Consider the following 24,557-nt stretch of genomic DNA (forward strand, 5'->3'; position numbering starts at 1 on the left):
TTCCAGTGATTTATGGTATCTCAGTCAGGAGAAGCACACATTTTATATTTTAATTTACTACACAGTGTTATACTAAATGAAGTAAAGTTCAGAATGAGGTAGAATAGTAAATATTGTTTTTTCACTGAGCAGATACGTATAGTTATCAAAGAGGGAGCTGTGGAAACAAAATGCATCACAGTTAAGACTGCTACATTCCCAAGTAACCATTTTGTTGTCTAATCTTGGCTTGGAAGGTAAGGTAAATTAAATGAAATTACAGGTGGAATCAGAGTGTGAGTAAAAATAATTTTAATAATTTGAAATTACCCAGAGTACATGAGTCAGTTCCACACTATTGATACTTAACAGGAGTCAGTATAATGGCCAGAGAGGAGGAAGAGTGATTTCATTGGTTGTGTGTAATATTTAGAGTAGTCAGTGTGTGTGTGTCTATATACATATACAGACATAGACACACGCACACACATTCTGAGCCTACCTCTGAAATTACAGGTATAGCACAAAATCACAGCTATGGAAATTGAGTGAGCTTGATTTTGTAAAACTTACTGCTTACTAACTATTTTCGTAAATAAAATTGGGTTTATAAGTCCAAGGAAGCCCAGGAATTCAGGACGGTAACAGGAAAAGGTGACTTTGTGATGGGGCTACAGCAACTTTCCTACCAGTTAGAAAGAGTCTGTCTCAGTTGATTAATTACAAAAAGTTGCTCTCCTGGAGAGACTAAATGTAAAAAGGCACTCCTCTTTCTGCCTGCCACAGTCTTGTACAAGACACCAGGCCTGCTTAGGGGAGCATGGGCTGGATTTCAGCTTCTACTCATGCCTGCTCTCATAGACACAGCCTGAACTGCTAAATATGGTGACCCTGCTCTATGACCTTCAAACATAGGCTACCCCTCCTGAGGTGTGTTTGTGAGTATGTACTTGTCAGTAATGCTAAAGGCCTTTGGGTTATCTTCTTCTGTTTGCTCAGCAACTTTTCCATTAGGGCTGTAAATTTCTTTCGATAAGTCTATTGTGTTCTAAACATCTTTTAAAGAAGTTTTTATGAAAATGCTACATCTTGCTCTTGTTTTTCTGGCAGTGGCTAATTTAGCCATGCACATTGGTAGCTCAGGAACAAATTGGAGGTTAGGTAAGTTCCAGTATTTCAGACATGTATAGGCAGACCTTTGGAATGTCCAGTCATTCAGTCAAGCGGTTAGAGTAGGGTATGAAATTTGCTTCATTACAGCCTGCTTTTATACAATTAGAATGTACAGGTTAATTTCATTAGCCATGTGCCTTATTGTGAAGAGAAGCTCGATCACTGAAAAGATTCTTTTCTGGGTTTATTCTTTTTTTTTTTTTTTGGTCTGCGTTGGGTCTTAGTTGCTATGCACAGGCTTTCTCTAGATGCAGCGAGCAGGGGCTACTCTTCGTTGCAGTGCGCGGGCTTCTCATTGCAGTGGCTTCTCTTGTTGTGGAGCACGGGCTCTGGGCACACAGGCTTCAGTAGTTGTGGCTCTCGGGCTCAGTAGTTGTGGCTTGTGGGCTCTAGGGTGCAGGCTCAGTAGTTGTGGTGCACGGGTTTAGTTGCTCCGCGGCATGTGGGATCTTCCCAGACCAGGGCTCAAGCCCGTGTCCCCTGCATTGGCAGGCGGATTCTTAACCACTGCGCCACCAGGGAAGTCCCAAAATTTTCATCTTTCTTTGCACTATGAATCGTGCTTAAAGAAGGGGGAATCCTTCAGTCTTTTCTCTCCAGGAAAGGAACAAAGCCTTCCTTGTTCTAGAAAATTAACAGATTTACCTGTGCCTTTGAACAGCACTAGTTTTTGGCTTAAAACGGATTCAACGCATGTGGCACTTGATGTTTTTGACAAGTGTGTGCAATTGACTTCTGGCACTTCATTTTTGGTAGCAGTATTGAAGTACTTGTTTAGAATTTTAAAACTCAAGCCTAGTTTGCCTTATCTTTTAACACTCATCACCTATGGGGGAAAATGTAGGTTACCAGAGTATAAAAGAAGATAAATATGCTTATGGTTGTGCCTGATTGAAATTGTGAATCAACAACATATTTTCGTTAATAGATTTTCCAAGAGGTAAAAAGCAGCGATATTGCCAAAACCTTCCGCAAAGCAATCAACAGGAAAGAAGGGATCTGTGCTCTGGGAGGAACTTCAGAGCTGTCCAGTGAAGGAACGCAGCATTCTTACTCAGGTAAATAGTTTCACATGTGTTAGGTGAACACAGTGAACTAAGTAGGTTGCCTGCTATAATGTCAAGGAGGGGCTCTAGAAACACGTTGCCTCCTAATTAAGAATACGGTCGAAGTCGTTGTGACCTATATTTGGACTTGGGACTAATACTTCCCATAAAGGCATTACAGGTATTTATTGTATGGCTTTGTTAGCTTGTAAGAGCCATGATACAATACGTGCACAGATAGGCTTTATTACAGCAGAACCCTACAGTAATATAAATAGAATTTTTAAAGAATTTTATAACTAGCTTCTAAGGATCAGTTAACCCTGCTCTATTCTTTTTGTTTATTTTATATCTCCTAATAGCCACTGTTTTGCATTCACTTGTCTGGGTTTCCAAAGAGGATAACAACAGGCTTGTGATACATTAACGTACAGCTCTCCTGAACAACTATTTCAGGCTTTAGAGTCAAATATTTAACCTAGAGTATGAACTAATGTCTTCTTATTCCACATAATTTTAGAGGAAGAAAAATATGCTTTCGTTAACTGGATAAACAAAGCTTTGGAAAATGATCCAGATTGCCGACATGTCATACCAATGAACCCAAATACTGATGACCTGTTCAAAGCTGTTGGTGATGGAATTGTGCTCTGGTAAGATTTCCAAAAATAGTCTTCCATGTAATTGACATAGTTGTTTCTGGATGCTTGACGGATTCATCTCGGGGAATAGCCAGAATTGAAAATTGTCTAGGCTCTGCCCATTTCATCTCTAGGTCTGTCCGTGAAAGTACCACCACAGGTGAATCTAAAACTCAGTCATTTGGACCAGAGACCTCTTCCTAGAGAAGCTCTCAGCTTCCAATTTCTTCTCACCACTGAGTAAGCTAAACATTACAACTTAGTTGAACTTTTTATGTCAGCATCTCTTTATTCTCAAGTACCATAGGTTCCAAAAGAGAAAAACAGGCCACTAGTCACTTTTCACTCTCCAATTACTTATTTCTGAAAAATGCATTCGTCACTCCTGCTGCCCCAGACCCAACAGTGTCTTGGCAGAAATGATATAAGATTATCAACAGTCTGTCAGTGAATGCAACTCTTTTTTGAGGCAGTAGCGTACAGTGGTTAAGAGCATGCTCCATAATCAGTCTGCCCGGTTCCTATTCAGGCTCTGCCACTCAGTAGCTATGTATTGATAGCTGCAATCAAGATACTGACCCCTTTGAACCTTCCTACACTGTTGGTGGGAATGTAAATTTGTACAGCCACTATGGAAAATACTATGGAGGTTCCTTAAAAAACTAAAAAGAGTTGCCATATGATCCAGCCATCCCACTCCTGGGCATATGTCTGGAGAAAACTGTAAGTCAAAAAGATACATGCACCCCAATGTTCACAGCAGCACTATTTACAATAGCCAAGACATGGAAGCAACCTAAATGTCCATCAACAGAGGAATGGATACAGAAGATGTGGTACATATACACAATGGAATACTACTCAGCCATAAAAAAAGAATGAAATTATGCCATTTGCAGCAACATGGATGGACCTAGAGATTGTCATACTGAGTGAAGTTGGACAGAGAAAGTCAAATACCACATGATACCACTTATATGTGGAATCTTAAAAAAAATGATACAGATGAACTTATGTACAAAATAGAAACAGACTCACAGACATAGAAAATAAACTTATGGTTACCAAAGGGGAAAGGGAGAGAAAGAGATAAATTAGGAGTTTTGCATTAGCAGATACACACTATATATAAAATATACTATATATAAAATAGATAAACAATAAGGTCCTACCATATAGCACAGGGAACTATATTTAATATCCTGTAATAAACCATAATAGGGAAGAATTTTTTTAAATAAATAAAAGGTACTTGATCACTTTGCATTTCAGGATCCATCCATTATGATCCCCATATTATTGTACTTGCCTCACAGGGCTGTTGTGAGCTTTAAGTGACTATATATAGAGCACTTAGAACAGAGCAATGGGTATATTTCTGATGACAGTGTACAATATATAAAATTCTTTTTTCTTTCAAGAAGGTCATTTTGGTTGTTTGAAAAGCTGATTTTAAAAGTGTGAAATATCCCCTTACTTGCCACTTATAGGCTGTAAAGAGATATTCCCGATATGTTTTAATATAGAGACTCACATGGTACTATTTATTTAATATTTAAATTTTGCATGGAAAGAAGCATGGTTTTCCCTATGCAGAATAACTTGTTTTAGGGCAGTATTATAAACATCTAAAATGTTAGAGTCTAACTCCAAATTTTACCAAATGAGATTCTTCCTAAGTCAGATTCTAACCTAATTAATATAACTTTTCTTTCTCTCTGTATTATCACTGTATTTCCAGCCCCAAATATAGTACCTGGTACATCATCTAGGCACTCAATAAGTATTTGGCGAATGAAAGAATCTCATACTCAACTAAGTTTACCTCTTTGTAGATAAATGGTCATTTTAATTGTGCATTGTATAATCTAGAAGAGAGATTCAGTTTTAATGTGCAATATTATCTGTTTTTAACATTTATTCAATAAAGTTTTTTTTAATATCTGAGTAAGTCATTCTTCTAAAAGAATGTGGAAGTTACAAAAAATTAAATAAGACAGTATACCCTAATGCCCAACTCAGAAATACTCAACTACTGTAAATACTTTGGTCTTTTTTATTTGCATTTTTATATGTATAGTTTTTTGAGATCAACATGATAAAAGTCATATGTTGCATTTTTTTCAGATTATATGAGAGACATGTTATAATAAGCCTTACAGTATTTGTGTATATTAAAGATTATTTTAAAATAAGTCAACTCATTTCAAAATTTGTTTCAGTAAAATGATCAACCTTTCAGTTCCTGATACAATTGATGAGAGAGCAATCAACAAGAAGAAACTTACACCCTTCATCATTCAGGTATGCACCATTCTCCCCTCCTTCCATGAAACTACTATTTGAGGACCTGTTCTACAGACCATAGGCTCTCATTTAATTCTTATAACAAGTCTGAGTTGAGGATTATTTTCCAGATTTCATAGAGAAGAGAAACTGAGACTCAGAAAGGTTTCTGAGCTGTGCTAACGTTACTGCTGGAAGTAAAGTTCAAATCCAGGTCTAACTGCAAAGCCCTGTGTTCTTTTCATTACATTTTGTGTTCAAACATACAGAAATAAGCAAAAACATTTAAGCTCTTAATTAATTAGCATGCTTAAAGAACAAAGGGCTTTTATTTTCCATTTAGTGAGTATTAGACTGTTAGATAGCAAAATTCCCTCAGGCAAGAGCATCTCTTGGGATGTGGAGATTGAGAACTTCTAGAACGCTCAGGTGTATTCAATAGACCTCTCATTTAGGCATTTTTAGAAATACGACACTTAACCCATATGGATATACTTACTCTAGTAACTCAGACTTTCCCTTTAGTGTCAGTGTCCTTAAGAAGGGACCAAATAAAAATACCGAGTTAACTTACCCTGTAAATCTGAAAAAGACAGTAACAATGAGGCTAGATTTATTTAGGCAGCGCCAGGTCTTAGTTGCGGCATGTAGGATCTTCATTGAGGCATGTTTAGTTGTGGCACGTGGGTTTCTTAGTTGTGGCATGCGGACTCGTAGTTGTGGCATGCATGTGGGATCTAGTTCCCCAACCAGGGATCAAACCCGGGCCCCCTACATTGGGAGCGCAGAGTCTTACCCACTGGGAAGTCCCTAGCTATGCTTTTAACACCAAAGCCTGGATATTGCTTTCTGTGGATCACGTATGGGTAAAATTAAGACATAATTTCCTTGCTGAGTGATATTTTCAGTGAAGGGAGAAATAGACTGCAAAAAAACAGAAAGGTCAGGAAGCAAGTGTTGTAAATTGGCTGTCTTGCAGGAAAACTTGAACTTGGCACTGAATTCTGCTTCTGCCATTGGGTGTCACGTTGTGAACATTGGTGCAGAAGATTTGCGGGCTGGGAAACCTCATCTGGTTTTGGGACTGCTTTGGCAGATCATTAAGATCGGTTTGTTTGCTGACATTGAATTAAGCAGGAATGAAGGTAATGGAACACAGTCATAATTTTGAAAGTCGTTTATTGGTTATTTTTTTCTAGTCATGCAGACTGTCATGCTTTCACTTAATTGAGGTGATTAGGTGAAACTAGAATTAAACATAAGGTAATGTTATAGTGTTATTCAGGAAAATAGCCTAATTATAACTTTCTTCTTTAGTAGTAATTAACATTTGTCTGGCACTTTAGAATTCATTTTACAATAAAGGCACGAAAGCACAGAGAGTTTAAGGAACTTGCCCAAAGTCCCCAAACTTGATATGTATTCTTTTCTGCTCTGACCACACAGTCCCCACCGCATCACCACCCTCAGCTCCACTGCTGCACACCATCTCCTATTATTTTCCATACCTTTTCTATTCTATCATAGATTTAGGCCTCTTCAAAACTATTCTAAATTGCCCCTGGTGGTCTCATGTTTCCTGAATTAGCAGAAGCATCATTCTTATAGGATAGGTTTTGATATCACATCATAGACTTCTAGGATATATAAGCATATGCAATACAATTGTCCTGGGGAGCTCAGAAGTACTACATTATCCTCTCCTTTTGAAGTTTAAAATATTAAGCATCACTCCAAATATTGACATTTTCTTCTGGAAATCACCATATCAATCCTCAGTAACTTTGGGGGAAGAATATATACTGGGGGTTCTCAGTATTTCAGGGTCTCACAATGCCTGTCAACAGTCTTATTTTGCACATTTATCCAAGACTTTATTACACTTAACACTTTCAATCCACTCAAAGGGGCCTATATTTAAACAAATAAAATTTTTCTAATTGCTGGCCTCTTCAGAGCAGAGGCTTCTGCACAAGTAAGAATGTTGCCTCTGCCCTTGCTTAAATCCCTCAGTGCCAGAGTGACATGGCATGAAGCAGAGTCCATGAAAGATGAAATTTGCCTGTTAGAGGTATCGCTTAGACCTCTTTGGAAGTCAGGCAGTTTCAGTCTTCTTGTTCAATATAAATCTCCTTTTATCTTATGGGAGGTAATTATTGCATAAGGACTACATAACTTCTTCATAAAACAGACACCCAAGCTTCTACCTCTTACCTCTGGGAATATTGATCAAAAAACGCTTCTTCTAGGCATTCAATTCAACAACAAAAAATTATTGAGCAGCCTTTACATGTTAGATGCTATAGAAAATGTAAAGTTGAATTCTATTCCCTTAAAAATAGGTTTAGCATTTCAAGAGTTCATTAGTTATACTTAAATATAAATACCGTAGGGTTTGTATACTCGTTTAATCAAAAGGTTAAGTAAAAGGCTCCAAAATTTTAAACATACTCCCCCAAGTCTCTGATTTTAATATTATTTAAGAACAATTTTTGTAAATATATGACATAATGTGAAAATGTTCAACTTAAAAGCTAGAACTTACTTGGTATTTGGAATGTGAAGAATAATAAAGAATATGTTATAATATATATTTGCTGTGTGTTCTCATAATACAGTGTTTCTATCTGTATCATAATTATCTACTTTTATTTATCTTTGTTATGAGACTGTGAGTACCTGAAAACCAGGCACTAGGTCACAGTACTTTTAGTACCTCTATTACTTACTTAATAGAGTGTCAAAAGACTCAATAAACTTGTAATAACTGTTACATGGAATATATTGGTTGTGGGTTTTTTCCTTATAGCCTTGGCTGCTTTACTTCGAGACGGTGAGACCTTGGAGGAGCTTATGAAATTATCTCCAGAAGAGCTTCTGCTTAGATGGGCAAACTTTCATTTGGAAAACTCAGGCTGGCAGAAAATCAACAATTTTAGTGCTGACATCAAGGTAACTGTGCAGTTATCGACACTTTGGGGGAATATAATGACTCAGGAGATTTCATGCCAGCTTAAAGGAGGGGTCATTCCTATGAGTTTATCACCCAGCTTTGTTGCCTCTTAGCCCTGACGGTAGATTTCAGTAGAGAGATGGAGCCAAGTAAGGAGCACTAGCACCAAGTCTAGCTTTCATTTTGTGGAAAGGGGTAAAAAGTATTATATTATAGTCCTAACATCTTCTAGTCTACCTACTGCTCAACATGGAGTACGAAAGGACAGGCAGTCATGACTCTTCTGTTGCTAACTGCCTTTCCCAGGCCTCAGTGTACCTTTTAGTAAAGACCTAGAAGAGAAGGGGCCTCAGGATTCCGTGTCCCCTTCTGTCATGTGCTCCCTCCTTCAGGCACTGAGTTCTTGAGGGTAGTTACATACTTTTATTTATGTCTGTGTCTCCTACCTCAGCCCCCGCCCTTGCATTACCGCCCTCCTACTAAAGCCCACCTCTAACACAACACCTGGCACATAAAAGACCCACAAAGATTTCTTGTGTTGAGTTGAATTTTGGCACTCAACTGCTCACCATGAGCACTAGGGAAAACTCGCAAGGGCGGGAGACATCGGTAGCATTCATTTACCACACGTTGCCTTTGGCATCTCGGGGAGAGAGGGCCAAAATCACCACAGCAGATATCTTGGCATTCTTATTAACCAACTCGACTCTCCAAAATCCAGATGTTGGAACACAGGGAACAAACTCAAGGATCTTCACCAGATGTCACTGGCCAATAGGGCTATGAAAATAGTCTGTGACCACATCAGTTTATTCAGTGATGAGAGAAAGTAATGGGATATATTTGCATTACTGATTTCATCAGTGAAAATTAAGGATGGCCCCAAAATTATAAAACCAACTAACCCCACCTCTTCTTTTAATTTATGCAACATGCTTAGCCAGCTATATTTTGCTTTACACATTAGATATGTTCCCAAAAACCATTCATAAATGTATTTTATGTTTGGAGCATATAATTTAAATGTATAAAAGGGAATCTTATTTACAAATGAATATTTTTAAAAAATATATTCTGCTTTGAATATTTTTAAAAAGCAGAGGATTGTTAAGTAATATATGTTCAAGTTCCAATTTTCACCTGTACAGCCCCTTTTCAGGGTAGTAAGTATAGACTCTGTGGGGTCTGCTCTTTACCTGTCTTTCTCAAGTACATAGGGTTAGATTACGAATTGTTTCTGCACCTTTAGTAGGTAATTGTAAGCGAAAGCACTTTCACAACTGTAATGCACTACTCCTTGGAAGGAGATAACCCCTATGCCCACTAATGGTATGATCTGGGTTTGCATTCCATGAATTGCTCTGAAGTGGCTTTCACTCACCTGATTCTCCCCAATCTTAGAATCGTTTCTGGTGAGTGTATCAAACTTATCGGGGTGGCTCATTTAAGATGCAGCTCTCCGGGCAGCTCCCAGAGATCTGTGCTTGGTATGTCTGAGGTTGGATCCAGCAATCTCCATACTGAACAACTTCTCCAGGGGATTAGGATGCACATAATCCATAGGGTTTACCACAAGAAACATTCCTTTATAATCTGTCTGGACTGTCAAGGCCCAGTAATAGAAAACTATCATAGCTGGGAAGGTGATCTTCAAATATAACATGATTAAGGAATCTTCACTCCAGTTCCTGTCCTCAGGTACAATTCGACATGCGTGTTGAAGACCCTCATAAGTGTTTGCACTTGGTACAGTGGTTTTCACGTTTTGTTCTGTGCAGTGTCCACACAGCCTGCATTCACCCAGTACACACTCCGTATGAGCAACGCCATTTTGTTTTAGGTATTGGGATTCCAAGTGAAAGTGTTCAAATGATGAAAGAGTTCAGGGGCTTAAAACAAAGAGAAGCTTGTTTGGTTAAATATATTCAGATAATTAAGGGTTTAATGTTATTTCACCACCTCAAGTGTTACTCGTGTTAAAATTTTTGTCATTTAAATACATCTTTAACACAGCTAATCTCTTCTCCATACCTTATGGTATATACATATTGTGCTTTGTAATGATGTAACCTGTTTATTTTTTCTTTCCCTATGCTTCCTGGATTTCTCCTGTCCTACTTATTTCTCTTGCTTGTTTTATCTATCAAGCTTATTGACTTCAGTAACTCAGTGAAGGTACAGAACTAGTTATGTGTTTACTAGCATTATTGTATTGATGACTTCAATAAATTGTAAAGTCATGACAAAATCCAGTTTATCCATATTCAAGGCAGACCTAAGGCCAGATAAGTGGACTTTTCTGGGGAAAGGAGCTGTTAACTTAGAAGATAGAGATTTGTGTCGTACATTCTCACAAAATCGGATGCAAGTATCCTTCCAAACATGGGACAGTAGGATACATTCATTCTTTGTAAATGTGATCTCACTGACATTTTCAATTCATTTGTAGGATTCCAAAGCCTATTTTCATCTTCTCAATCAAATTGCACCAAAAGGACAAAAGGAAGGTGAACCACGGATAGATATTAACATGTCAGGTTTCAATGTAAGTATAGGTGTTCTTCTGAATTCTACAAGCTTACAAAGTTGTTGTCAATTTCTTATAAATAACAAGAATGTTTATAATTGCATGTTGTGGTGTTGACAATTTTAAGCATTATTTTAAAATTTATTACTGTAGGTGTAATTCAGAGGCAGAAAGACGCTTTGATTTATGTTAACAGTTTATTAGTGAGTTCTGTAATTATGGTGGCATTGGTTCATATGGATGGCATAAAATATTCAAAGCAGATGTGGGGAAATAAGCACTAGAGACTAACCTTTTCCAAGTATTTGGATTACAATCACAGTGATAGATTTAATGACTACATATTCATATACGCATCTGTAATATTCCTGTGTTGAGAGTAACGTGACTATGTTAACAAACTCCTGATCCCTGAAATCCAGTTTGGGGAATTACTGTCACAGAACATGTTCCCTGATTACATCACTTATTTGTTCAATGACCTTGGACAAGTTCCTTCCCGAAATTGGATTTCACTTTGTTCATACATGAAGTAAAGAGTTGGCCTAGACTATTTAGTCCCAACTTTCTAGGATCCTGTTGTTGTTAGTACTCATTAGATATGGAATGTATTCTACTGGTTTTTAAAAATCCACATTTCTAGCATATTTCACAGTAGGAGTGGATTACACTGGCTAAACCATTTATGCTGCCCTTATCAGAACTGAATTTGTAACTGACTTGTAGTGCTTATATTTCTGTCTGGTTTTTTTTTTTACATCTTTATTGGAGTATAATTGCTTTACAATGGTGTGTTAGTTTCTGCTTTATAACAAAGTGAATCAGTTATACATATACATATGTTCCCATATCTTTTCCCTCTTGCATCTACCTCCCTCCCACTTTCCCTATCCCACCCCTCTAGGTGGTCACAAACCACCGAGCTGATCTCCCTGTGTTATGCGGCTGCTTCCCACTAGCTATCTGTTTTGCGTTTGGTAGTGTATATATTATGTCCATGCCACTCTCTCACTTTGTCATAGCTTACCCTTCCCCCTCCCCATATCCTCAAGTCCATTCTCTAGTAGGTCTGTGTCTTTATTCCCATCTTACCCCTAGGTTTTTCATGACATTTTTTTCTTAAATTCCATATATATGTGTTAGCATACGGTATTTGTCTTTCTCTTTCTGACTTACTTCACTCGATATGACAGACTCTAGGTCCATCCACCTCGTTACAAATAACTCAGTTTTGTTTTCTTTTATGGCTGAGTAATATTCCATTGTATATATGTACCACATCTTCTTTATCCATTCCTCTGATGATGGACACTTAGGTTGTTTCCATCTCCTGGCTATTGTAAATAGAGCTGCAATGAACATTTTGGTACATGACTCTTTTTGAATTATGGTTTTCTCAGGGTATATGCCCAGTAGTCTGTCTGTTTTTAACTGTGAAATTCTTCAGTTCAGGTTACTCTTGGCACGAACAAGGGGCCCTCTTGTGCACTAAGGGAGCTGTCTGGGATGGCTAGCCAGGTGATTTTATGCCTGGGTAGATGGCACCAGTATACTGATTCTGATTCTGGTACAGCTCTTCTCTAGTCACTCCTCCCTAGTTGATCTTAAAGCACTCCCTTCATTGTCTCTTACCTCCTCAGAATCCTTGAAGGTTTCCCCATTGACTCTTCTGGCCAGTGCAATTTCCCACTACTCTGTACCCACCACACACACACTCATTTTACCTCTGAGCCTTTCCTCTTGCTTTTCCCCTTGTTTTTCAGTGTCCTTCATCTTTTTCAGTCTTACATCTTCTTTAGGGGTATATATATATATATCCATCACCACATCAAGTTTCCTCATGATCCTTTGTAATTCCTCCCTGCCCCCATACTCCTCCATCCCAGGCAACCACTGATTTGCTTTCCTTCAGTTTAGTTTGAATTTTTGAGAATTTTATGGAATCATACAGTATGTATTCTTATTTTATCTAGCTTCTTTCACTCAGCATAATTATTTTGAGATTCATCCATGTTGTTGCATGTATCATAAATTCATTCCTATTTTATTGCTGAATAATAGTCCAGTGAATGGATATACTATAATTTGTTATCCATTCACCTGTTGATGAACATTTGGATTGTTTCCAGTTTGGGGCTATTACAAATACAGCTGCTCTGAACATTCATATACAAGTCTTTGTATGCATATATGCATTCATTTATCTTGGGTAAATACCTAGGAGTGGAATGGCTGGGTAGTATGGTATGTGTGTGTTTAACTTTTTTAAGCAGCTGCCAAGTTGTTTTCCAAAGTAGTTGTACCTTTGTACATTGCCGCCAGCAGTGCGTGAAAGTACCAGTACGTCCACATGCTCACTGACACCTTAGTGTGGTTAAACATGAATCATTTTAACAGGTGTAGAGGTGTCTCATTGTGATTTTTTTTTTTTTTTTTTTTTTTTTTTTTTTTTTTGCGGTACGTGGGCCTCTCACTGTTGTGGCCTCTCCCGTTGCGGAGCACAGGCTCCGGACGCGCAGGCTCAGCGGCCATGGCTCACGGGCCCAGCCGCTCTGCGGCATGTGGGATCTTCCCAGACCGGGGCACGAACCCGTGTCCCCTGAATCGGCAGGCGGACTCTCAACCACTGTGCCACCAGGGAAGCCCCTCATTGTGATTTTAATTTGCATTTCCCTAATGACAAGTGATGTTGAACATCTTTTCCCGTAGTTATTTGCCATCCATATATATTTGTTTAAACACTTTACCCATTTTAATTGCATTGTTTGTTTTCTTCTTGTCAAGTTTTGAGTGTTTTATATATTTTGAATACAAGTCCTTTATTGGATATGTGATTTGCAAATATTTAGTCCCAGTGTTTTTCAAAGAACAGACGTTGTTAATTTTGACAGAGTCAGATTTAGTTATTTTTTTCTCTTACAAATCATGCTTTTGGTGTTGTATCTAAGAACTTTTAGCCTAACACAAGGTCATAAGCATTTCTCCTTATATTTTCTCCTAGAGGTTTTATAGTTTGGGGTTTTACATTTGGGTTTTAGATTTATAGTGTTGTGTTTATAGATTTGTGTGTGTGTGTGTGTGTGTTTGGGGTTAATTTTGAATATGATGTGAGGTATGGGCTGAAGTTCTTTTTTGCATATGTATATTTTTTATTTGATTATTTTTTGTTTCACTATTCTACAATATATTTAACTATTTGAATTTTTTAAATTTGGGGCTATTTTAAAGCTTCCTTCTATTCCAATATTATCAATGCTTTTTGTTTAGGAATGCCAAGATGATCAATAAATAAGGGATTTTAAAATAAAGATGGTAAATAGCATAAACCAGAGGCATTAAAGTAACAACTGATAGGTTACAAGAAATAAAATAGGCTCTGTGAGAGGAAGTCACTAAGCTCACAGAGAGTCCTGAAGAAAGGCTGAATCCCACTCAATTGCCCATCTGCTGGTGGTTACTGATTGCTCTGCTGATGGTAACAGAGAAGGGTAACACAATAAATACACATTGTTCTAGAGTCCCAGACATTCAAGGCACCTCACTGGAGATTAAAAAACTAAAGATACCACCACCCATTAAAGACAGAGTTAAGACTCTCAAAGTATACAATCTGCGTGCACCGTGTTGGTTTAGAAGTAACATTCCTAAAGTTCCCTTTCTCTCTTTTTTCCTCCCAGTTATAAAATCCCTTTTCTTTTCACGTGACACTGTTTTCCAGAAGAGCTACTTTTGCCCTGGGGTAGACTGGGGTGGAGATGTCTGTTGTAGCTGCCAAGAGCAGTCTGGAGGGCAGGTCACTAGAAACGAATAATCCAAAAGCAACTGTTTCTCCTGCAGCTCCAGGAGGAGGAACTTTTATTGGTGGGAGGTGGGAATGGTGAGCACCTGGGAAACTATTTTTACATTGGTCTGAAATCATCGGATCTATAACTTAAAAATCTTCACCAAACCGTACGTTAGTCAAGAGATCAGCATGCATCTTTCCAGAAGAAAAAAAAAAAGGCAAAATGGAGAAGAAGAAAAGTTAGGAGTCCTAGGAATTAGTTGAAAGTAAGTATTTTTTTACAGAAATGGACAACTTTGCTTCCCGGGTGGAAAAGTAAAATAAAACAAACAAAAAATAGGTGAAGAGAAAAACTACAATTTAAAATATGCAATTTAAACCTGAAATAAAATTATCGGAACCTGGTATCCCTGATTATTATTTCTAAAATACTTTCTCATAATTCCATCATCTTTTTCAGCCTTACACCTTCTTTAGGGCTTAATTTAAAAATCTGAACAGGTTTTGCTTTTTTCTTGATGAATTTTGCCATGAGAGATGTAATCTCAATTGAGTTAAATGTATTCGGTCCTTAGATATACGATCTGGTGCCATCTAGGGTATTTTCAAGGTACTGCATATCCAGCACAGCCAACTTTTTTTTTTTTTTTTTTTTGCATTCACAACAATAGTGTAAGTACCATATATTGACTAAGAGAAAACAGAATTGTATACCCAGCCTATCATTGTAGGAAAGCATTTCTATATTTTTAGTATGGTCTTTTAAAAAATGTCTTCTTATTTTACTTCAACAGGAAACAGATGATTTGAAGAGAGCTGAGAGCATGCTTCAACAAGCAGACAAATTAGGTTGCAGACAGTTTGTTACCCCTGCTGATGTCGTCAGTGGAAACCCCAAACTGAACTTAGCCTTTGTGGCTAACCTGTTTAATAAATACCCGGCACTAACTAAGCCAGAGAACCAGGATATTGACTGGACTCTATTAGAAGGTAACTAAAGGTTTCTTAAATTATGTTTGGGACTACAGAGTAGAAACACATAGGCCACAGTGATTTCATAATCTTGACTTTAATAAGTTTCCTTATCCCCTTTAGCAACCGTCTGCTAGAAGTAGTCGCAAGGGCTGAGTAAAAAGTGGCAGCTGATAGAAAGGAATGATACAAGGGAACTTTTAAAGTAAGCTAGCCTAGGGTCACTTAGTTTAAGGCCACTTAATAAACCAATGTTTTATTTTAATATTTTAGCATTAGGTCACTTTTTAAACCTTTCACCAGAAAAATGCCTACATGCATAAAATTTATACACATTTGCATAAAATTTATAAATTTACAATATTTATGTTTCATTCTTCCAGTCATACTAACTGAAACTGGCCCCAGTTCCTTTCACAGTTAACCTACTCAAAAAATAATAATAATGCATGGTAATTATTTATTTAAGTTCGGGAAAGGCAGAGTTTACCTTTGCCAGATTATATATGCATGAAGTATAGTACTTAAAAATTAACAATGTAAATAGTAGTTCATTGCATGTCTACTATCATTACTATAAAATCTTTAAATTTTATGATTTTGAAGTTTCAAATAATTTGTTGCTCTAATATAGGCATGTAAAAGGAGTACATATATGTAGCTTAGTATTTGTTAAATGGGTAGAGGGAAGATGTAGTTTAATATGAGTATAGAGGTTTATATGATAGGACCCTAGAAAAATTTTAAAATAAAAACTAAACTGATAACATCAGTTACTTTAGAGGTATGGGGATTTGGGGAGACACTGGAGAAGGATTAGACAGAGGAGGAGATTATAAAAACTTCATACACCTCTAAATTGCTTAACTGGTTATTAATAAGGTTGTATTCTTTACTTTTAAAATAAATTCATCCAGTTAAAAAAAGAAGCATGTATCTAGAATGTATTTAGAGAGGCTGCTTAGAGACTCGCAATGGAGAAAAAGCTCTAGATCTGTAAAGAAGAAATAAAATAATCTTATATGTGGGTTGATGTTATATGCACATATACAAGGTATTTAGTGAATATATAAACATTGTGAATATTTTTAATAGGAGAAACTCGTGAAGAAAGAACCTTCCGTAACTGGATGAACTCTCTTGGTGTTAATCCCCATGTAAACCATCTCTATGCGTAAGCCTTCCTACTGCTATTGTAAACAGTTATGAACATCATGAATGGACACTACACAAATAATTACAGCTCTAAACCTTTCCTAAATGTTAGTTTGTAGCATTTTACTTATATTGGAAAATGTTGAGTAGTGACTCCCATTTTCATTTCCAAATACACAAAAGCCCAGATTATTTCTTTACATGATCATTGACATTAAGTGAAAAAATGTATAAATGTCTTTCTAACACCGTAGGGAACAGATACTTTATATTTTGAAACAGAGACCAGAGAGTGCCTTAAGCAGACCATCCATGATGCCTTGAAGCCTTTGTACTCACTGTTCTCTCAGCCCGGGATGTTCTTTTCCACATCTAATGCGTTATTCCCTTGCTATATTCAAGCCAGTGATTCAGATCTTGACCACCACCTACCACTACCTAACCCCTAACCTCGTTCTTTTTTTTTTTCATAGCAATTAAATACACCCCAAATCATATTATCCATATACTTGTTTCTTCCCTCTCTCTGTCCCTCTCTCTCTCTTTCTCTCTTTCTCTTTCTCTCTCTCTCTCTCTCTCTCTCTGACTTTTAAAGGCCAGGGATTTTTGTCCTATGTGCCCAGCTTCTAGAACAGTACTTTTCAAACAATAAGCTCTCAATAAATATTTTTAAGAGAATTGGATGGTGTTAACTCTATTTTCAGCACAGATTGATTAAAAAAATAGGAGTCTTGGGTATTATCTGTGGTTTTATATATCTTGTTTGACAGTGTAGTGTTATTGTTTTTAAGGAAACATAGGCCCAGCTGTCTGAAAGCATTGATCAAATTCTTTTTAAATCATTAGTGACCTGCAAGATGCCCTGGTAATCTTACAGTTATACGAACGAATTAAAGTTCCTGTTGACTGGAGTAAGGTGAATAAACCTCCATACCCGAAACTTGGAGCCAACATGAAAAAGGTAGATAATTAGGTTGCTGCACATATTTCTTACAGACTTTTAATTCTCAATTTGTTTCTTTTGTTTGGGCTTTTGTTTGGGCTCGTTGGCTCTGAGCTTCTTAAGGAAAGGAACTGTGTCTTAGTTTTGTGCACACGTGCATATACAGATTAAACAAGTGAAAAATCTTTTAAGCATTTGCTTTTGTGTGTTTGCAGCTAGAAAACTGCAACTATGCTGTTGAATTAGGGAAGCATCCTGCCAAATTCTCCCTGGTTGGCATTGGAGGGCAAGACCTGAATGATGGGAACCAAACCCTGACTTTAGCTTTAGTCTGGCAGCTGATGAGAAGGTATGGTACACAATTTTAGCTGTTTAAGCTTCACTATAATACAGGTCTGTGATCTAGTCCTTATTGTTTTTAAGCAACTGTATCAGTGACTACACCTTTGAAATTTCTGTGTTTAGACTCTGAAGTGAGCTTAAGTAATGAATATATGTTGGATGGCCAATGAGCGATGGCGTCTTGAAAGTGAGGCAGCAGAACTGTGACTATTTCCCTTTTTTCATAGGAAGCCTGACAGACAGACTTGAGCCTCATTTAGTGTCGGTGAATAAAAATAGCAAAAATTATGAATACCCCATGTATACATTTGAGAAAGATCTCTTAACTGTAATGCTGAAAAACATTCATTTTAACTAGGTACCAGCCAAAGCACAGCTTATTTTAAGTCCTTACCATGGTTGGACTAGTACAAAATGAGACTGCAGTAGACTGTTGGGCTTACTCATTAAAGCACTGAGAATCTTCCCCCCACCAGTGCAAAAGGCAGCTCCATGGCAAGCCACTACTACTTGAAATGTTGTTTTTTTTTTTTCATACAGTGCAACTCTCTTTCCATGAAATCTAAACCTAAGGAGAGGAAATTAAAGATAAAGCATCTTTCTAATTGAATTTTTTCTCATGAAGTAGATCAGGACCTTTTCTTCTGCTGCTTCTTTTAGATATACCCTCAATGTCCTGGAAGATCTTGGAGACGGTCAAAAAGCTAATGATGACATCATTGTAAGCTGGGTGAACAGAACATTGAGTGAAGCTGGAAAATCAACTTCCATTCAGAGTTTTAAGGTAAGAATTCCATGTTTGACTATTAAACATTGTTTGCTCTAGAAAGTATCTATAATTTGGAAGGCTAGCTTTTGGTTTCTTTGTGAGTGAGAATCATTGTTGGGCTAATGGCGTGATTCTTTTTTAATTCACTGGACTTTGTTTCTGGCAGCTTTATATAGGTAATCCACGTTAATTTGTACACATTGAAATTCTCAGATGTATTGTCCTTTTACACTAGGACAAGACGATCAGCTCCAGTTTGGCAGTTGTGGATTTAATTGATGCCATCCAGCCAGGCTGCATAAACTATGACCTTGTTAAGAGCGGCAATCTAACAGAAGATGACAAGCACAATAATGCCAAGTAAGGGATGCTGCATAATATCCTGGCAAGAGCACAGGCGTTATAGTCAGGCAGATCTGCATTCTCATTCAGGTTCTGCCACTTGAGAATGATGTCACCTGGGGGAAACCTCTTCTAGCCTCAGATTCCTCATCAGTAAAATGGGATCAATAATACTTACCTTGGGGCTTCCCTGGTGGCGGAGTGGTTGAGAGTCTGCCTGCCGATGCAGGGGACACGGGTTCATGCCCCAGTCTGGGAGGATCCCACGTGCTGTGGAGTGGCTGGGCCCGTGAGCCATGGCCGCTGGGCCTGCGCGTCCGGAGCCTGTGCTCCGCAACGGGAGAGGCCACAACAGTGAGAGGCCCGCGTACCGCAAAAAATAATAATAATAATAATACTTACCTTGGAGATTTTGAAATGTATAAAATCTGTAAGAGCCTAGCGTTGCACCTGACCTAGTAGGTAGGTGCTCAGTCAGTCGTTGCTTTAGTAGATTACAGAAATTACGTATGTTTTAATGCAACTTAGCTGCAAACTCACAAGGGAAAGATGAGCTAGGAATAACCATGCCTTTGATAAGAGTATTCTTCTGTCACACTCTTTTAACACACATTGTCTAGTGATGTCTCTCTTACTGTGTGTAGACCACTTTACTATGTATGTTGAGTTTATTATCTTGGTCCCTTAAGTGGGTAGGATGCTAAACCCTCAGGTGGAACTGTGCCTTGAAAGTTTCCTGCATTTCAACAGTATTGAGAAGGTCTTTTCCACCTGTCTCTTCCCTTCTCCAAAGACCTAGACTGTGATCTGGTTTCATGGGTAACCCATGAAAACTTTCCCAGTACACACTGAAAATCAGCCCCCAGCAGGGCTTCACAGGATAGCTAAGAAACATTACTGCAAAACTTCATGCTTAAGCACGTCATTTCTGCCCTCCTTAAAAAAAATATTTGTAGCATAATATGATAAAGATTTAATATCCATAATTTATACAGAACTCCTGAGGCTTCTTTTTCCAGATGCTTGATCATCTTTAAAGATTCCTGTTACAGAACACCTAGAAATGCCTTGTGTATTAATTGAGGGGAGCTCCTGCAAATTTCCCCAGCTGGACACGTCAGTTCTTTTCTCCCTTCCTTTCTCTACACTTTCCATTCCTTGTTTTGGCCACTCTGGCCATGTACCATGTAGACTCTCTCACCTCCCTTGAATATTTGGAAGTATTCACTGCATCTACCAACTTGTATTTTGCCTCTGGCATAATTTTTTCCACCCCAAATCTCTAAGGTCTCATGAGAGTTACTATTATCTTATTACATGCTCAACGAGAATATCAATCTGGGTAATTATATATTCTAGAAAAATATTTTTTCATATCAAATCAGTGCTCCAAAATTATTTCTCATTTTATATTGTAGAAAAAGAGTGAATAAATATTATCAGCCCCAAATAGTAGAGCTTAAAAATCTGGTGTCACTTGAGTGACCTCACAAACAAAATAAAACAGAAAACAAAATAACGAAAAATGAAATCATTCCGATTTGAACTTTCGCTATAGAAGTTTTGCATCCCAGACAAATAATTATATAAGAGGAAATAGATGTCTCATGTTGTGCCCTTGACTGACCAGAATTTCACCGTTCATTTTTGTTTCGTCCAAAAATAGGTACGCAGTGTCAATGGCTAGAAGAATTGGAGCTAGGGTGTACGCTCTCCCGGAAGACCTTGTGGAAGTAAAGCCCAAGATGGTCATGACCGTGTTTGCATGCTTGATGGGCAGGGGAATGAAGAGAGTGTAAAATAACCAATCTGAATAAAAACAACCTTGCTCCCAAGTGCATGATTAGCAGGTCAGCAATTTCCAGGTGAAGTGCTCATGGCTTAAGGAACCCTTGGTTATTTAAAGGACTTTTAACAAGACTAAGCTCATCATGGGAGCCCTCAGGGGAAAGAGTTTTAATAACAACTCCTCTTTCCCGTAGTCAGGGTGGATTTGTCAGGCCCACCTGAAATGTGCTCATAGCCAAATCATTTACTCACTCCTCCTAGATCGCTGCCCTTGACGTTTCCCATTGCTGTACGTATTTCTCTCTGTATCTGTTTCCCTCTTAGAATGTCCACCTCCTGGGACTTGCTTAGATGATTGGATATGAATATTATTAGACAATAATTCTGCTTTTCATCCAGTATGCTAGTTCTTATTCAAGAACTGTGGTCAGAGGGTATTTGGATATGAGTATCCTTCGCTTATCTCTCTAGTACTGAAAATTTACAGAAGTAACTGGCTGTGTAGAATGTAATAGAAGCTTTTCATATTCTTTTATTCTTAAAAATCTGTATCTTTTTACAGTATTCTTTCTACATGATCCTTTTTTGTACATTTAAGAATATTTTGATTACATTAAATAAGACTGCTGATTTTGCTACTTTTTTTAAGGGGTCTTCAAGTAAGTAAAAAACATACATTATAGGTAGAAGAAAAATGTACCTTGAATTTCCATCTTCCCTCTCACACCGAAGCTGTAAACAATTGACATATTTTGTCTTAAAACACTTGGTTCAATATATGCTTATTTGTTTTAAAACCTGTATCATCAAACTCTCTCTTTAGATTTAAAATGCTGTTGAATATGACACTTTTGAGGAGAGAGTGGGCTCAGAATTTAGGCAGGATACGTAGGCCAAATATGCTAAGTGTATAATAAATTTTCTAATTTTACACCTAAGACAAGGAGATGTGGTCACTAAAAAATAAACATATATGTAGGACTTAATGTACTCTTGCTTTGTCAAGCTGTTTGCTATAGTTTTCAAGATCACAATGTTACTCTAACTCTGAAAAGTGTTGTAATCTGGTAGCAATGTATTAGTTCAAATAAAGGCATTTACATAATAATTAGTCTCTTCATGCTTCTGTCCCTTAGTAGTATGCTAGTAATGTTTGCCAGGTTTTTTCCTCCAATATTCTAACTCTTTTTCTGGTGTACTTTATAAAATGATGTTTGTTAAATTTAAGCTTTTGGAGCTGAATTACAGGGGCTGACTGAGTTAAGGATACGATCAGTGGGGTAAGATGGTTTTCTCCAACTTACCAAAATTTCCTTATCCAATTTCTCCCTTTTTCTTTCTTTTCCATCTCATTCACTCTTTTCAATGTTTGATTTTATACAGAAGATCGAAACAGTGGGTATCAGAACAACCAGGGAAGAGAGATGGTTTATGTTAGGTTTTCTCAACCTCATCACTATATGGACATTTTGAGCTGGATAATTCTTTGTTGGAGGTGGGAGGGAGCTGTCCTGTGCATTGCAGGGGTTTAGCTCTATCCCTGGCCTCTACCCACAGATGTCAGTAGCACACCCCCAGTGTGTAGATCAAATATGTCTCCAGATCTGGCCAAATGTTCCATGGTGGGAGCAAAATCATCCCTAGTTGACAACCTGTTGTTTATGGTACCGTTTCAAGGTTTTGTGTGAATGAGTAATATGAAATGTAGTCCTTTGAGGAAGTGCATGGTGATACTATAAAATATTTTGTATTTATAGTCTAAGAGTAAGAAAGACCTCTCTTAGTATGATACAAACCCCAGAGACATAAAATGAAAGAACGATAAATGTGACAATTCTGCTTTTGCAATAAATAAATAAATGCAATAAACAAAGTCAAAATATAGATGACCAAGGAAAAAAGTTTAGTCCCATGTGTTAGTCCATTCATAGACTGGGTGACATAAATAACAGAAATTTATTTCTCACAGTTAAGCAGTCTGGAAGTCCAAGATCAAGGCACTGGCAGATTCACTGTCTGCTGAAGGCCCACTTCCTAGTTCATAGATGGCTGTCTTTCAGCTGTAACCTCACATGGTGGCAGGGGCAAGGAAGCTCTCTGGGGTCTCTTTAATAAGGGCACTAATCCCATTCATGACACCACCCTTATAATTTAAGGCCCCACCTCCTAATACCATCACACTGGGAGATTAGGTTTCAATATATGAATTTTGGAGGAGGCCCAAACATTTGGTCTATGGTGCCCATATCATGGATTTTCTTAATATAAGGACACCTTTTATGAATAAATAAAAGACAAGTCTTCTGCAAACATATGCCAGGGTAACTGATGAGATAGGATGACTGTATCTTATGACCTATCTTCTACCTTATATTTCCTATGCTTATCTACATTGTTTCCTTCCAAGTACAAAGGTTCTTCTCTGTAAGTAACTATGTCCCAAATGCCTTGAAATGCCTTTGAAGCAAGAGAAAAGGCTTACTCCATCTTGCCCTTTATTCAAAAAAAGAGCTGGTTTCTTGGGTGGTTCACTGTACAAGGCCCGCAGTCTATAGGAATGCACCTTTGGTCTGTTAAGTGTTCACATAAAGCAATTGGCCTGAACACACCATTTCTTCTTTCCTCCAAATAAAGGGCTAAAGCCACTAATATATTCAAAGGACTAACAAATCTATGAAAGAGAAAGTTCCTTTAGAAAAATGGGCAAAGGAGGTAAATATCCAACTTAAAACCTATAATTAACCAATGAACATAAAAAGCAAATGCTGATTCTCAAAAAGTAATGAAACCAACAAAGAATTGCCTTTTTTAGTAGACTTTCTTTTTTTTTCTTTTTTTTTTTTCTTGCCACACCACATGGCTTGTGGGATTTTAGTTCCCTGACCAGGGATTGAACCCATGCCCTCAGCAGTGAGAACGTGGAGTCCTAACTACTGAACAGCCAGGGAATTCCTGTAGAATTTATTTTTAGAGCAATTTTAGGTTCATAGCGTGAGTTTATTTCTGGGCTTTCTGTCCTGTTCTGTTGATCTATATTTCTGCTTTTGTGCCAGTACCATACTGTTTTGATTACTGTAGCTTTGTAGTATAGTCTGAAGTCAGGGAGTGTGAATCCTCCAGCTCTGTTCTTCTTTCTCAAGATTGTTTTGGCTACTCAAGGTCTTTTTTGTTTCCATACAAAATTTTAAAAATTTTATGTTCCAATTCTGTGAAAAAATGCTGTTGGTAATTTCATAGGGATTGCATTGAATCTGTAGACTGCCTTGGGTAGCATAATCATTTTAACAATATTGATTCTTCCAGTCCAAGAACACAGTATATCTTTCCATCTGTTTGTGTGGTCTTCAGTTTCTTTCATCAGCCTCTTATATTGTTCAGACTACAGGTCTTTTGCCACCTTAGGTAGGTTTATTCCTAGGTATTTTATTCTTTTTGATATGATGGTAAATGGGATTGTTTCCTTAATTTCTCTTTCTGATCTTTCATTGTTAGTGTATAGGAATGCAAGAGATTTCTGTATATTAATTTTGTATCCTGCAACTTTACCGAATTAATTGATGAGCTCTAGTAGTTTTCTGGTAGCATCTTTAGGATTTTCTTTTGTATAGTATCATGTCATCTGCAAACAGTGACAGTTTTACTTCTTCTTTTCCAATTTGGATTCCCTTTATTTCTTTTTCTTCTCTGATTGCCATGGCTAGGACTTCCAAAGCTATGTTGAATAAAAGTGGTGACAGTGGAATCCTTGCCTTGTTCCTTAGAGGGAATGCTTTCAGCTCTTGACCACTGAGAATGATGATACCTGTGGGTTTGTTATATGCAAAAGTATCTTTAAAGCTGTTCTTTTAAATGCAGGA

The 24,557-nt window shown here is 37.5% G+C and overlaps 1 protein-coding gene across 3 annotated transcripts in view; it reads left to right on the top strand.

Annotated features, from left to right (window-relative positions):
• PLS3 (plastin 3) overlaps window positions 1-21,808 on the top strand; it is an 89,168-nt gene extending 67,360 nt beyond the window's left edge. For all 3 annotated transcript variants that reach the window (XM_082610681.1, XM_082610683.1, XM_082610682.1), the window contains exons 4-16: window positions 2,081-2,210; window positions 2,719-2,851; window positions 5,062-5,143; window positions 6,105-6,270; window positions 7,935-8,077; window positions 10,528-10,623; window positions 15,184-15,379; window positions 16,457-16,535; window positions 17,363-17,477; window positions 17,675-17,808; window positions 18,462-18,585; window positions 18,806-18,930; window positions 20,579-21,808. In XM_082610681.1, coding sequence (XP_082466807.1) covers window positions 2,081-2,210; window positions 2,719-2,851; window positions 5,062-5,143; window positions 6,105-6,270; window positions 7,935-8,077; window positions 10,528-10,623; window positions 15,184-15,379; window positions 16,457-16,535; window positions 17,363-17,477; window positions 17,675-17,808; window positions 18,462-18,585; window positions 18,806-18,930; window positions 20,579-20,711 — 1,656 coding nt within the window. In that variant the 3' untranslated portion in view covers window positions 20,712-21,808. The remainder of the gene's footprint in view (window positions 1-2,080; window positions 2,211-2,718; window positions 2,852-5,061; window positions 5,144-6,104; window positions 6,271-7,934; window positions 8,078-10,527; window positions 10,624-15,183; window positions 15,380-16,456; window positions 16,536-17,362; window positions 17,478-17,674; window positions 17,809-18,461; window positions 18,586-18,805; window positions 18,931-20,578) is intronic.
• Window positions 21,809-24,557: the final 2,749 nt, after the last annotated feature.

The sequence above is a fragment of the Mesoplodon mirus genome, assembly GCF_964341445.2.
Source record: "Mesoplodon mirus genome assembly, chromosome: X".
Classification (NCBI taxonomy): domain Eukaryota; kingdom Metazoa; phylum Chordata; class Mammalia; order Artiodactyla; family Ziphiidae; genus Mesoplodon; species Mesoplodon mirus.